General features: G+C 50.9%; 1 protein-coding gene across 2 annotated transcripts in view; it reads left to right on the top strand.

The window, feature by feature from the left end:
- Window positions 1–16073, top strand: part of MOV10L1 (Mov10 like RNA helicase 1) — a 1040774-nt gene that overhangs the window by 711797 nt on the left and 312904 nt on the right. For both annotated transcript variants that reach the window (XM_086967454.1, XM_086967456.1), the window contains exon 21: window positions 5924–6097. In XM_086967454.1, coding sequence (XP_086823580.1) covers window positions 5924–6097 — 174 coding nt within the window. The remainder of the gene's footprint in view (window positions 1–5923; window positions 6098–16073) is intronic.

Below are 16073 nucleotides of genomic sequence, written 5' to 3'. Positions count from 1 at the left end.
CACAGCGCCCCCCCACACAACCACACAGCGCCCTCCACACATACACCCACACAGAGCCCCCCCCCACACAGAGCAGAAGTATGCTACATTTAATGCGAGTCACAGGGCTTTAGATCTCATCCACAGAGGATACCAGACCCTTCTGGTGTGCATTAGTTATCATTCTGCGCAGTCTGTATTCAATCCATCAATCTCGGCGTCACTGGAGAGCGCGAGATACCCGGAAAAATAAACTGCGCGCGCATGACGCAGCCCCCACCTCCCAATCCTGACAGGAGCCGTTCAACACCCCCTTCGTACGCTGCGCTAGCCTCCGCAAGAGGCTGATGTGGCGTAAAACAATGCAGCATTGCAGCTCTGGTGACCCATAATAACCTCCTGGCTTGCAGGCTAGCGAGGCAGCTCAGCGGGTCAATGCGCCGACTTAAAAGAGGTTGGCGCAACCGGCATGTTTTTTTTTTAATTTGCCTGGTACAAAGGTTTGAAAAAAATACAGGTAAAACACCAGCAGTTTGAAAAAGAAAACCTTTAAAGCCCAAAAAAAGCCAGCAAGTAAACACAAATTAAGATGCACGAGGGTGGTGCTTACAGTCTAAATTTGACTAGCATACCTTTTGAGGGCCACGGAAAGCGAATACATAATGTATTTCGACGCGCTCGGCTTAAAGCTCAAGGCAAAAGGAAGCGTGTAAGCCACAGTAGTTTTATTCATGTTCTGGAAGACTGGACACCCACAAAGCCCGCAATGACGTCCAGCATACACAGTGAACAAGTGACTATTTGAAAGCTTCTCACCACAAAATACACCTACAACACAGAGACTTTCCTCAAATTAGCAGATCCCCAAGCACACACGGGCATATAGCTTAATAATATACTGTATAAAGTAGTAGCTACCAACATAAAATAAAAAAGGCATCATATTTTAAAGAGTAAAACACCCACAACTCACGTGAACAGACGAGTCTCTCAGACAACCCACGCACAGCACAAGCAGGGCACAGGCATACACAACACTTACAGGCCCACACGACTCTCAAACACACAGACCGTGCAAAACTCGCAGAACATAGACAGACACCACAAAAAAAAGCACACCCCACAGACCCACATACAGGACCATCAATATATTACACCACCTGGTGACACGTAGGAAACAGGACATAGACAAAAAACAGCACAAAACACACACAGACAACCCATCCGATTTAGAGGTAGCATATACAGACACAACACAACGAGATGCACACTAGACACACAAATCAGCAACATGATGCAGACCCCTGGTAGCGCTCTTACCTGGCATGGCCGGCCGGCTAGCTGTGCTGGGTGGGCATGATCTTGAGCCCGTTAGCGCTGGGTCGGTTAGCGCTCGATAGTCAGGTGCTCTTCGGCCATCCTGGGTACCTGGTGTGGCCATGATCCACGCGGGGGACCGGGCGGTGGACATGGTGTACCTTTTCTCCACGCTTGGTGCAGCTCTGCGTTCCACGGTGTCCAGGGCAATCTGACCACGCACAAGCAAACTCCCCGCAGCAGCGCGTGAGTGAGGACGATGGTCCAGGCAGGTCCATGGGAGCCGATCCCAGGCTCAGAGCAGACAAACACATCTGGGCAGCATCGCACAAAGAAGGGAAACGGAGGTAACGGGACAAGGCATTCCAAATCGGCAGAGCGTCAAGGCAGCGGAACCTCGAAGGATCTCGAGGCACCTCTAGCAGAGCACCTTGACGATCGGTCTGGGAGGCGAGCAGCGACAGGCTGGGCAGCCAGACAGAGCGGCAGGTTGGAGAGGCACTTCTCCGGTCTCCCCGCGGGCGCCGCCATAGTGCTTGCCGTCTTCCTCTCCTTCTTCCCCGGGCTGCGGGGGGCGGGCACTTCCGGCCGGCCGCGCTAGGATTGGCCGGCCGGCAGGATTGGTTTTCCTGAATGGCTCTGAGAAGTTTAAGAGTTGTGTCTCGTATATTCTTACTTGTCCTCGTACATCTTTCTGCTATTGAACGAATGGGGAAAGGGTTTCCCAATACTAAGGACTAGTGGACTCACCATAAATCCTCATTAGTGCGCAAGAGGGCAAAGTGGTAGTTAACTGTTACCCACCCCGAAACTGGAAATGGATAGCTACGCAAAACTACTGAAATTACCCGAAAACAGGACATATCCATTTAAAGAGATAACAAATAACAATGATTAGTGGATTGCTTTCTGAAAATAAATGTAAATAAGATTACCTATATAAATTTGCACCCACGGTCATTCTCTGACATCATTAGATAGGTTTCACTTCTACTAGGATTCGTTGGGACTCATACTCCTTGAACACAGTTTCCTACAGAGCCTACATCCATGCCACTATTAACTTAACATAGCATCGCACAAAGAATGGAAACGGAGGTAACGGGACAAGGCATTCCAAATCGGCAGAGCGTCAGGGCAGCGGAACCTCGAAGGATCTCGAGGCACCTCTAGCAGAGCACCGGGACGATCGGTCTGGGAGGCGAGCAGCGACAGGCTGGGCAGCCCAGACAGAGCGGCAGGTTGGAGAGGCACTTCTCCGGTCTCCCCGCGGGCGCCGCCATAGTGCTTGCCGTCTTCCTCTCCTTCTTCCCCGGGCTGCGGGGGGCGGGCACTTCCGGCCGGCCGCGCTAGGATTGGCCGGCCGGCCAGTCACGGGGCAGGAGAGACGCAGAAGTGCCGGCAATGCCGGACCAGACACGGGGGCGTTCCCGGCGTCCCGTGACGTCGGCAAAAGCCAAAGAATGTCGGGAACGCCCCCGTGTCTGGTCCGGCATTGACGGACAGGCCCCTCGTCCAATGGCAAGGCTCCGTTTACGGAGCCAGCCAATCAATGACGAGGGCCGAACCAAGCCACACTACTGTTCTCATCAGGTTTTCGCCTGCGCGAAAAAGCTGCGCAGAAAGCGCAGCTTTCGCCAGGCAAAACCTAAAAAAAGCAGCCAAGATCCTTTATCCACTCAATCCTGCAGTGGAGCAAAGGGTAAATATTTGTGCATATATTTAAAACCTGGACCAGTCTACTTCAAAACCATTTTTTAGGTCCAGCCTGGGCAGTGCATGCGCTGGTGCGAGGGATGCAATAGTGGCGTACGGCTTTGAAGCCCTGCCTACTCTCCGCCCTTTTTTTATTGCCATGTGTCATTGTCCTTTGTAAACGCTGGCTTCCGAGTTGTTATTAGGCTTGTTAGTGCCTCCTTGGTACCGCCTTATCTGCATTTGTTATCTCCCATAACAACTGGACCTTTTACTTGTCTTGTTACACAGTCTGTTTTATCTGGGCTGTGACCACTATTTTGTTTGATGATTTGCCCATATTCCAGCCACTAGGTTGCAGCTCACCACCTACTTTTATTTTACTTATTAATGGCAGTCCACCTTAACTATAGCGGGCGCGTCCCTTTATTTCTTTTTTCTTCTTAGCTGCCATTCAAGTGTCCAAGTTGAAAACGGTTTATCAGTGTTGCTTAAGTTGTGCATCTGGATACATGTGTATTTTGCTGCAGGACAGGGACTTGACGAGTGGAAGCTGGAATTTGCAAACGGGTACTAGGATGGAGTGTGGGCGATGCAGAGGGCAGACTGCCAGTGAGCAGTCTGATGGCTCCATTGTCCAATCGCGAGGTGGCATTGTAATGTTAAATATGTGGGCCTTTTGTTAAGCTCCTTACTGCAGGAAATTGTGCCTGTGCTTGGTTAAGTAGATGCCAAAAGGAGACATAAAGGCTTCAGGAAATTGTTGATCCACATGTCTAGTTGCTAATTGTGCCTCACACCCTTAATCAGGCGTATGATGGTAACTAAATCTGATGCTCTCTACTTGCCGAGTCAGAGGTGACCTGACAACAGCATGGCAATAGAGACGCAAAATCTAGTGTATAGATTTTAATTGTAGAAACAGCGGCATAGAATATGGGATATGGGGCCTAATGCAAGAAATGGGCCCTCTTGATCCCCCTGGCTCAATATTAAATTACAATGGTGTAAGTGGGATGCAGTGGGACCCTCAAACCCCTGGACCACAGCGTCCCTGCACCTTCTCCAGTAATAATAGCTTAACCCCCTGCTTACGAGTGTCCAAATTCCTAATTCTGTCTGTAATTCTATCGCCTTCCCTCTTGCCACTCATCTCCTTTCTCCCTTTCACTTTCTCCTGCTTGTCCTTGTTCTGTGCCATTCCTTTTCTGCCTCTAACTTGTCCCTGTCTCCTTCAGCTGTTTTCCCAGAAATCCTTTTTTCTGGCCCCCTTGGTTTTCTCTTCCATTACCCCTTTTGCTCGTCCTTATTGCCTTTGTTCTTCTCTCATCATTAGCCCTTTCTCTCACTCTGCTACTTGTTCCTTTCCTTCTGTCCTCTCTGTCACCTACTTATTTTCCCATATCCTTTTGCTCTCTGACCCAATTTCCCCTTCATAAGTTATTCCCCAACCCCACCTTTGCTCTCACGTCGAATCCACTCCTGAAGAACAAAGTAGCAAGTTCAGACCACATTGAGGTAGCAACACACAGGTGGTGAAGTCCCAGCTCACAGAGCAAATCCTTTAGGTTCACTGCTTCAGCATTTTATTTTTTATTTTTAATGTTTTACATAGCATGGTATGCCACGCTGATAGTGGCAGCCGTGCCTTTGCTTTACTTGCTGCACCAACTGTGGCTGCAGTTTTTAAAATTTTTGTTTTATGTAATTGCCCTATGCCGCACTTACATGTTAATGTTGGGACATTTCGCCCCTTCAAGAAGCCAAGCTTAAGAGGGAAGGGTATAGGGGAATATACACGCTAGGCGACACTGGGACATGATGTACAAGATCATTACTGGGATGCACTTTGAAGGCTACTGAGGTGGAAGGCACTTGGACTTCACTCACTGACTGGCCTTGTGAGATGACATAAGCAGACCTTCCTGTTTCATTGAACTTAGAACTGTATTGTTCAAACAGGTATGCTGGTGAATACCAACTCGAAAAATGCTTCATTTTCTGCTGTGCTAGTACTAGACTACTACTTAGAAGTAGCAGAAAGATAGTAGGATTGCTACAGATTTATCAGAGAAATCCTGTTGGAGTGGTTCCTCCTATTCACACTTTTGGATAATGTTGCTGTTACTATTTTATTTGGCGTCATTGTGGTTACAATTCATATTGTGTGTGTAGGTTAAGATTTGAATTTAAACAAACTCTATATATGTAGCCTTTCTTGTGTTTGTGTTCTTGAGTAGTGTGCTATGCCTTAATTAAAGAAGGCCTTGGGGTTCCACCAATTATCCATGAACTGTCTCTTGGACCGATTGTTACCTGGAACTCCAATAGAGCTCAGTGGTTTATGAAATAGTTCCTATACAACTTGTTTTCTGATTAAAGTTGTCAGATTGACGAAGTTCTTAGTTCCAGTGGGTCTAGAAAACGAACCTCTGTGTCTCTATGAAATATAGGGGAGATATAATTATAGAAAGGTAAAACTGTATTCTGGCATAAGTTTCAAACTGTCTTAAGCTCTTCAAAATGTCTTCCCTAAAGTTGCCATCCCCTTCATCTTTGACAGAAGAAAAAGTATTAGGTAAAAGCTGAACACAGACTCACAAACCTGATTTTACTTTTATTTAGTTTGCTTCCTTGTTGATAGTGTTTGATTTTATGTAAAAGAGCCATAAGACTGGAAGGTGTTCAAATCATGTTGGGAATTTCCGGATTCTGAAAAAGCACTTCATGATGTTAGAGAATTCAGTGCCATGAGATCTGAGCATGTAGCTCAAATGGAATATCTTTGGTATCTTTTTTTAATTCAGGTTTATGCGAATGGGGGCAGAATAGAGCAAGTAACTATGATCCATTTATACGATCTTGGATGTTTTGCACATTGTTTCTAGGATTTCTGTTTTCTTGTTAATAATTATTGTACATCTTTATCCAGGTTACAAAGCTCTTGAAGAACTATAGGTCACATTCTGCTTTGCTTGATCTGCCCTCCAAACTGTTTTACCACAAAGAGCTTGAGGTGTGTGCTGATCCTGTTGTAGTAAATTCCCTGTCAACTTGGGATAAACTACCGAGAAAGCATTTTCCACTGATCTTCCATGGAGTGAGGGTAGGTACAAACCTTGTATTACTACACTGATTATATTACAATTGAAACACATTCTAACATTGAAGAGCACTGTAGTGCTATTACCCCTTAACTATTTATAAAATGCCCTTAACTTACTGAATAGAAAAGTAATTGGGAGATAATTTAGCTCCACCTTGTGAGAAAAATTCACTTTTTGCACACACAACTCCATTTTATGTGGTCTGATGCACCTAGCTTTTAAATTCTACACACTGGGGCACTGCCATCCCAGCCTCAGAGAATCAAGTGCCAGACTTCCCCCAATTCCTTGCAAGTGCTGTCATTCTTTGCTGCTTGTGATTGACTTCTGTTTGGTTTTGGTCTATCGTTTATACATCTGCCTCGCATACCTGTTGTCCAGAGTGGATGGTGGGAGAGGGGACGGCCAACTAGATCATTGTCTTAAACGGGTATTGTGGTGAGATGTTTCATTTCATCACAAGCCTATCTTCTGCAGTGCAAGTCGCAGTTATGTGCTTTCCCTCAAAAGAAAGTGGAGCCTCCTGGTACTTGTACCAGCAATCTTTGATCCCCCTCTACCCAAACCAAGGCATGATTGCCTCCCACTCGGAGCACCACCTTTGTGTAATCATTCCACGACTCTTATGTCAAATAGGTTGGTTAAACTAAAGGCATGTACAACCCAGTCTGAAAGAGACTTCTCGAAGCAGATGCCCTACCTTAGAATTATCCCAAGGTGTCGGACTGAATCAGGAAATGTTTCGTGAGCAGTACTCCTGTGTGATGTTAGGTTGCATCTTTTGGCTCCATGTGGTGGTTTTGGCGTCATCCTCGCCAGAAATTATGTTCCCCATGCCTATGTAGGTGCCACCAAGGTACGTTGGCATCAGTTATTTTCTTTCGGTGCCAGTCAGCGCAGATCAGGGAAGAGCTACCCCTTAGTCGCTCTTTGGGCACATATTGGTGTGGCAGGGCTGTCCTTTAATAATGCTGGATTTAGCCCTGCGGCACCGGTCACTGAAGGACATCAGTGACAGATCCATACCTTGTTTTTCTGTGGTGCCTTGAGCGAGATCATGACCCAAAGGCCTGTTCCGACTGCCGCGCCAAGCACCTTAAGACCTTGAGGGAGTGATCCCTCAAGCTCCTGGCGGCTTGATGTGACACAGAGCGATGATAGAGGTCCTGTTTGAAAGGAAGCTACCAGGAGCAGTCACGGAGCCCGAGGTCATCGTCACGATCAAAGTCATTGAGCCATTCGGGTAAGTTCCATAAAAAGAATAGCAAGAAATCGAAGAAGTCTTCCACTTCGCCTCGTCTGTCGACCAACGAGACGAGGAAGCGACACCAGTCGTGGCATGGCTCCGCGGTTGACCCAGTGCCTGGGCCGTCTCCACACCTCTCCAAGTTTCCGGGAGCTGTAGCGACCCCTGCTCAACTCTTGAGTTTTATGAGGCCAGGCACCTCATATTTGAGGGGCCCATTACCAAAGGTACACATTAGGACCCCACAGGTTTGGGAGGGGTCCCTGCTGGACTCACACTGACAGCTCTAGCCACAGCACCAGCCGGGCCCCAGGGATTCACAGATTGATCCGGACTAGCGCCTGTTGTACTATCCCACCTTCCCCAGGTTGGTTCCTTGGTTGGTACTGTTTGTGCCGCCGCCATGCTTACACCGACTCCAACACAGAGCTGGAGGGGCACCGACTGGCGCCATGCAATACAGGTTCAGCCTGAGTCCTATTCTTATGGGCTAGGACTTGGGGAGGAATGGGAGGGTTTGCTGGAACCTGAAGAATACCAGCCTTACAATGAAGAAAATATGGACTGGTGTGCGAATCTGGGTGAAGCCAGTGGACTGGACATTTCTCCAGTTGATGGAATGCTTTCTCCCCTTATCGTGGCTGTGAGGGGGAGGAAGCGTCCTTTGCTGTGGTGGTGTGGACTGTGGCTGAGGTCCTTAATCTTCATCTACTCTCAGTGGCAGTCAAGGCGTCTCAACAGAGGTGCTGCGACCAGAAGTGTCCCCCATTGGACTGCTTTTCCCGTTCAGCTAAGTCCTCACAGACGTCCTACCTGGTCCTGGTCGAAGCCCAAAACAGGGGCTCATGTGAATAAGACGATTGTCCGCCGCCACAAACACCCCTCTCCAGGGGACTCAAAACTCCTCAACCAACACCCTACCCCAGAGAGCATGGTGTCCCAAGCTTCTACGTCCCATTTAAAACATGGTGCATTCTCTACCGCACCCCTGGACAGGGTATCCAAGAGGTTGGACACTTTGGGGAAGAAAAGGTTCTCTTCTGCCAGCTTGGCATCACAGTCAGTGAACACTGCTTGCCTTTTTTGCCGCTAGTCCCACGCCCTGTGGGATACAGTTGCGCAGATGCTACTAATGGTTCCACAGTATGCCTGGACAGTACTTTCCTAGGCTGTTGCCGATGGGAGAAATGCAGTGAAGTTTGCAATATGCTGTGGACTAGGTACCAGAACTCACTGGACAGAACAGTTTAGTCATTGGTGGCCTTGCGTGCCACTGCTGATTGCGAAGAACTGGCTTTTCACGGGGTGTCCAATCTTTTCCGATGGATATGCTCTTTGGTGGCTCCCGTCTCTTTAGAGGCAGGTTGTATTCAGCGCTGAAGTGCTTTAAGGACAGCAGGGCTACGGCTAAATACCTGGGTCTTTCCATAGCCCCTTGTCACCCTCAATTCGCCTTTCGCTCCTTTTGTGGCCACAGAAGGGGTGCACAGTCTTGTCCACTGCAATGTGTGAAGTTTCCAGCCTCTGCGTCACTGCGGCTCCTTCCAGCGCCATGGGCTAGGTGGCCAGCAGTCGGGTCAGTCCATCAGCCGCAGCCTTCAAACCTTCATAGTCTGCCCAAGTATCATCCTTGCCGATACTAGGTGGCTCATTCTTTCACTGTTTGACCCATATACCAACACGGTTTTTCAAAACATTTCCAACACACAGGAGCCTACGGGGCCTATCTATGTGATTTATCCCACCGACACGTGTGCCGTGGAATTAAGGTGGCTCCTCCTTTCTTGATGATATGCCCGTTTTAAGGACTCAATGTTCCTCCACAATTCATTGGGGTCGAAACGCTGACTGTCCCTTATTGTGCACCTGTACTGTATCTGTACTCACATATAGATAACAGTAGTTGATTTACTGTCTCTCTTTGAAAAGGTGTACCTTGGAGTTCGAGGCATGTGGGCCGCTAAATTCATATCTTGTGCATAGATCGCCGCCTAGTGTTGGGTCCGGATGATTGCACCTTGTTGTCCTGGAAGAGTCTTTGAAGTATCACGAGATAGGTGGCTCCTCCCCTGGACTACAGTGCGCATGGGCATCATCTCCATCCTCAGATTGTTTTTTTCCGCCATTGGGTTCGGATGTGTTCCGTGACTCTCGTTTGGAACCTATAGGAAAAACTTGTTTTCTTCAGGCCAAAAGGCCTCTTTAAGCGTCGGTATTGTACTTCGTTCGGTTCGGAGTTAACTTATCCGGTTTCCCGGATACTTGAGCACGTGTGCTCCCAGCTTTTTAGGCCCGATCGAAGATTGACATCGACAATGGAATTCCAGGCCCCATTTAAACGTTGCCCAGTCTGTAACGCAAAGTACCCTCTCTCAGACGTGTACCCTGTGTGCAACAGATGTCTGTCTCCAGACCACGACGAGGAAAGTTGCTTGGCCTGTTTGAAATTCAGGTCAGAAGAGGCGCTCGCTCTTCAACGTGAGGCGAGACTACTGTCGCGGAGAGCGTCGGATGTGGAGGATATCTTCGAGGCTGGGGACGACTAGGGCGTCCAAGAGGAGGAACTGGAGCACTTCTCCGACCCAGCTTCCTGTCAAGAATCTTACTACGGAGAAGAGGTAGACGATGAGAACATCGAAGACGATGAAGCCGTCGAGGTAAGAGACGACGGTATGGCTATTGGAGCCGCAGAGGGCGGCTCCAGCGATGAGCCAGACCCAACCGAACCTTCGGGGGTCGAAAGTGACACTGTCTTGTCAAAGGCTCAGGTCGAAGCATTGCCGGAAGGCCTTAGCCAAGATCTTTATACTCATTCAACAGCCCCGCAACCTGGCCCGGCTAAGAATATTTCAGAGCCTTCGGTGGGTACGCCTTCGAAAACGAAACTGACTAAAGACAAATCGAAACCGAAAATGGTCAAACCAGTATTCGTTTCGCAAAGCCTCGTTCCATCAGATCATAAGAAGGCTCGGAGTGTCATTGCCCCTTCAGGGTCACAAAAGGGTGCCAACCCGAAGATGGGTGCATCCAAGAAGGCCAATAGAGACGGTGCGACGTCATCTAAGGCTGCCCTCGGGGGCGTGGACACTGAAGACGGACTTGAGTCGCAGCCGCCCCTCAGTCCGAATGCATACAAGTTGATGCTGGTGAAGGTTCTCGAAGACCAGCACAAAATGGCCGCGTTGGAACGTGCCGCATCAAGCCGCGGCCATTATGGGAATCCCAGCGCAACACCTTGCTCGAAGTTGGCAATGGCCGTGAAAAAAGTCAAACAGCCATCGGGGGCTCCACCTATAGTTTTTCGACTGCCTCCGACTGCAAGACCTAAAACGTCTAAGCCGGGCACCGACCCTGGTAAAATGATGTCAAAACTTAAGGGACCGACCGCCACTCCTGAAGGCGTCGGTTCCACTCCACCTTCTTCTGAAAGCTCAAAGAAGTTGTACATTGACTGGGGGGCGCTAGAGGGCGCGCTTGCGGAATGGCTGCCCAGACCTGCAGCTCCCGCTCCTTGGTCATTGATCCTACCTAAATCCTTCGCCACGGGGTGCCGCGTCGCCCCCAGAAGACCGGATCCCGCATCCGGGGGGTGCTCTCTACACTCGTGCCAAGTCTGGAGTGGCTGTGAGCCCCAGAGCCGAAGATAGGGGCTTCTGAAAACTGCCCGGCACCCGCTCTGGAGCTACATGAGGCGGACGCTCGGCCGCTGCAACTACGCGATCCCGAGGCCTGCCACGAGGCTCCCAGGCCGCATCGAGACCTCGCCTTCCTGGGACGACATACGGAGGAGGCTGTGCAGGTAGGCGACTGCTGAAGAAATCGCCTTGGGTCTCCCCCCCCTCCCCCGGCCGTCACCTCGCTGGCACAGAGGGAGGGATGCTCCTGCTGCGACGCCTGCTGCCACGGCTCTACTAGGTCGCTGTACCTGTCGCCCATAGCGCTGCAGGCCCGAACTTACGCGGCGCTGTCCGCCAGAATCATCGACCGGGGGCCGGGGCTGCCCCCTTGTGCGGAGTCCCCCTGTCGCTTCCCGCATTACTGGCCTGAGGATTGCTACGCGACTTAGAGCGCTGGGTGCGCTGGGGGCTATACACGCAGCACACGGCTGCCATACTGAGAGGCGCCGACCGGTGAGCCACGATACCCCCGACATTGCCTGTTATAGCCTGCTTCCCTGGATCTGACCCTGCAGCCTGTCGGGGCGGCCGATGCTTTGGCCTTTACATTACCTGGCTTCCACGCAGCGAGTGCCTGATACTGCGGCCGAGTGCCCAAGACTGGACAAGCAGCTACTACCATTGGGCGGTCGGTAACCACATAGCACTACTGTTGGTAGCGACCATATCGTGGTATATTGAAACATACCGAGCCCGAGACCCTTCTGCCTGCTACTGGATGCTTTTTACCCGCAGTGCTCTGCCATCCCTCATTTTTTTGACCTCTCACTTAACTCCGGTCACTACCATGGGACGTTCCGAGGCGCGCCAGCCTAAGCTGAGCTTCGACAGCACTCGCAAAAGCACCACATCGACACAGATGAACCCGGGGCCCAGCGTGCCGCCTCCACAGCCTGCCCCACCTACTGCTCCTGCTGCGGACCTTACCAACCTGATACAGGTGATGCGTCAAGGCTTCGCCACCGTTGTGGAGAAAGTGGATGGCGTCACGGCTCGACTGGACGCCCTGGTCCACAAGGTGGATCGCCATGAGGAACGCCTCACAACTGCGGAACAGAGAATCTCCGACAACACCGATGCCGCCACGTCCCACACGACGCAGCTGGCGAGAATGGACAATCTCCTCCGCATCATAGCGGCAAAGAACGAGGACTTAGAAGCACGAAGCCGCCGGAACAACATTCGCATTACGAACGTGCCGGAGTCCACTGCCACGGGCAGGATGGAGTTCTATGTGGAGAAATTGCTCAAGGGCTCAATCGGAGAGGAAGCTTTCTCGTCTCAGTTCATCGTGGAGAGGGCCCACCGCTCCCTGGCGCCTATGCCCCAACCTGGCCTGCCACTGAGACCTATAATTGCTCGTCTTCTGAATTATCGTGATCGGGACACGGCCCTCAGGGCTGCCCGGACACAAAGATCACTGAGGTTTGAGGGCATTACATTCTCCATCTACCCTGACTTCACGCCGATGGTTCAGGATGAGCGGCGCAAATTCCTTCCAGTGAAAAAAAAACTGCGGGAGGCCCAAATAGACTATGCCCTCTTGTACCCTGCGAAGCTTAGAGTTACCCACCAGGGCAAACAACGCTTTTTCACCAACCCGCAGAAAGCTGAGGACTTCCTTAAGACAATCCGAAGGGCACGCAGGGACGAACATGTACCTGAGAACGAACAAGAGAATGCTGACCTACCTCCAGAGCACCATGAAGACTGATGGACCTTACATACTCTGAACTATATGTGCATCATACCGAACCACTAGCTGGCAACGATTCACCATTTGAGAGCTGGGGAGATACATAAGCGGCGAACTTTCTGGACCTTGCACCCCAGTGGTAACGTATACCAAGGACCACTCTCTCTGCCCTAGACTCCACCGAGGGCGGTATAGTCTGGAGCTATGGGCCGGATAGTGGCAGCGCGTACTTTCTGATGTACCCCTGTCGGGTGTTCCCCACTGACTTATTGTTTGTTTGGCGGTTTGCCTCTCTAAAGTTGGGGGGGAGGGAAAAGGGGGGGGATCACGTAGGGGGGATCCATGGCTGCTGGCATGTTTGGGATGCTGGGGTGGGTGGGGGGAGGTTGGATTTCGTGAGGTTAACATTGCATAGACTGTGTATATATTTACTAGCCTGGTGTATGATTTGGTCCTTCGGAAGCGGATGTGGGTTCATGATTTGGCCCTCTTGGGCACTTTTGTCTTTACTGTCGCTATGTCCATGGCTGCTCTGAACACAACCGCGCGACTGACATGTCTATCATGGAACGTCCGGGGGTTGAACGATGCTAAAAAATGCAGGAATGTTATTGCCTACTTGAATAGACATCATGTACAGGTTGCCATGCTGCAAGAGACACATATGCCCATGCGTAGGGACACCTCCTTTGCACTGAAATGGGCGGGTACCCGCGTCTTTTCCTCCTATTCGTCTTATGCAAGGGGTGTGGCGATTCTCATTGCCCGAGGCGTGCCTTTCCACCGCTTTGGGGAGGAGGTGGACGGAGAGGGGCGGTATGTTTTGCTGTGGGGTAGGGTGGGACATGACACCTATTTATTTGTCTCAATGTATGCACCGAATATTGACTCACCTGCCTTTTTTTCCACACTGTGGGGTAAAATTGTTTCCATTGGGGCACGACACATCATCTGGGGTGGTGATTTTAATCTGGCGCTAGCGCCCCCCTTTGACAGGGCGGATGGTGTTAGTTCCTACAAGCCCCGAGCCAGAGAGGTTTTGGAGGGAGTGGTGGAGGAGGGTGGTCTGTTCGATGACTGGAGACACCTACATCCCCTCGGACTGGAGGGCACACACTTCACGTCTCACACCGGGACATGGGCGCGCTTAGATTATTTTTTGGTAACCCGAGACATTACTATGGAGCTGTTAGGAGTTGACCACTTGCCCAGAACCTATTCAGACCACAGCCCTGTGAGATTGCAGTTCCGGACTCCTGGATGGGACAGTCCGAGACCACAGTGGAGGCTAGGCCCCGATGTGCTTCTTGACGAACTCTTTCGCACAGAGCTGGGTGAAGAGATTAGGGACTTCTTCCCTAGGAACAGGGGCTCAGTGGAGTCAGTTGAGCACATATGGGAGGCTTTCAAGGTCACTATAAGGGGGTTCTGCATTTCCAAAAGCCACGGGGTACTACGAGATATCCTACGTACCATCACCACACTAGAGGGAGAGCTGCGGGATCTAGAGCTCCAAATGGCGGCGGATAATGACCCACGCCTACAGGTGACCTTTAGAGAGACACTATCCAAATATGAGGAGGAGGCTGCCAGGGAAGCGAAATATCGGGGCAAACACTGGGTGGCCCGGAGATACTGCGAAGGGGATAGGCCTGGGAAAGTGCTAGCTGCACTCACACGTACACCACGAGAACACAACACTATATTAGAGCTTACAGATGAGGCCGGTGCCACCATTAGAGAATCAGATGCGATACTCGCTGCCTTCACGACACACTACTCGACACTATACACATCCACGGCAGAGGCGGACGCTCCATACGCTGAATATCTGAACGAAGTGGCGCTCTGCTGGCTTAGCGATGGAGATAGGGAGTTTCTTGCGGCGCCTTTCGAGCTAGACGAGGTTCGCGAGGCCATCATGTCCCTCAAAAACGGTAAGGCTCCGGGGCTCGATGGCATCCCAGCTGAATTCTACAAAGCCTATATAGATATCATGGCGCCCGTGCTTAGTGAAGTCTTTACCGAATCATTAGCTGACGGGATACTACCCTGCTCTATGCGTGAGGTGGTTATCACCTCTCTTCTGAAACAAGATAAGGAACCCACCTCCTGTGATTCTTACCGTCCACTCTCCCTTCTGAACTGTGACGTCAAGATCCTTGCCAAGATCCTGGCCACGCGACTTTCGCTGCTCATGACCAGAATTGTCCTACCTGACCAATCTGGCTTCGTGGCGGGCAGGTCTACATCCCATAATCTCCGCACCCTTTTCTCCCTGCTTCGCACGGTCCACCCTGACGTCCCTGTGGCGGCTGTGTTCCTGGACGCCACCAAGGCGCTCGACTCTGTCGAATGGCCCTACCTCTTCTCGGTCCTGGCCAGCATGGGTTTCCCTAAAATGTTCCTGGCCTGGGTGCGCCTCCTATACACAGATCCCACGGCAAAAGTACTGATAAATGGAAAACTGTCGCAGCCCATCAACCTTACGAGAGGCACCCGCCAAGGATGCCCGCTCTCGCCTCTATTATTCGCTATTGCGGTCGAACCTCTAGCCTGCCGCCTGCGTCAATTACACCGAGCGGGAGCGGTACAATGTCTGCAGCGGCAAATCGATGTGTCCCTCTATGCAGATGACATCACGCTGTACGTCAAATACCCGGATCTACACCTCAATCCCCTGCTTCGTGAGTTCGTCCTTTTCGGAGGAATGTCAGGTGTTCACATCAATTGGTCTAAATCGCAATTTTTTCCTCTTACGGACGCGGTGCACGACTTCCCACTAGATTACCCATTGGTATGGTGCTTTGACGATCTTCGCTATCTGGGGATCCGTGTCGCTCGTGATAAGGACGAGACACTCCGATCCAATTATGGAGTAGCCATGACCAAACTGACTGCCTCCGTCGATAGATGGATCACGTTGCCACTCTCCATGGCTGGAAGGGCCTCCCTCATAAAAATGGTAATACTACCCCGTTTCCTGTACCTTTTCCTCAATATCCCCTACTACCCTGGTACCTTCTTTTTCAAGACACTCCGCACGGAGCTGTGCAGACTTTTTTGGGGTGGCAAATCTCCCCGATTGAAATGATCAACACTGACCCTTCCCTATGACCAGGGGGGGGTTCGATGTCCCTGATTTCGAAACATACTATCTGTGCGCACAGGCGCATTTTGCCTATCATTGGATGGCTCCTACTCCCTTCATGCCACATATAGCGGTGGAGGACTGGATAGTGCACCCACTCCCGCTGAACGGCCTACTACACTGTCCCGAGACTTCCATCACCACTTCGAATACCCCGGTCTCCTGCACACTGGATGCATGGCGCCGCATCGCTCGGCGGCTGCTA

This window comes from Lissotriton vulgaris, chromosome 1_1 (assembly GCF_964263255.1).
Source record: "Lissotriton vulgaris chromosome 1_1, aLisVul1.2, whole genome shotgun sequence".
In the NCBI taxonomy this organism is placed as follows: Eukaryota; Metazoa; Chordata; class Amphibia; order Caudata; family Salamandridae; genus Lissotriton; species Lissotriton vulgaris.
The sequence above is the reverse complement of the archived record's forward strand: the minus strand, read 5'-3'. Positions and strand labels throughout refer to the sequence as shown.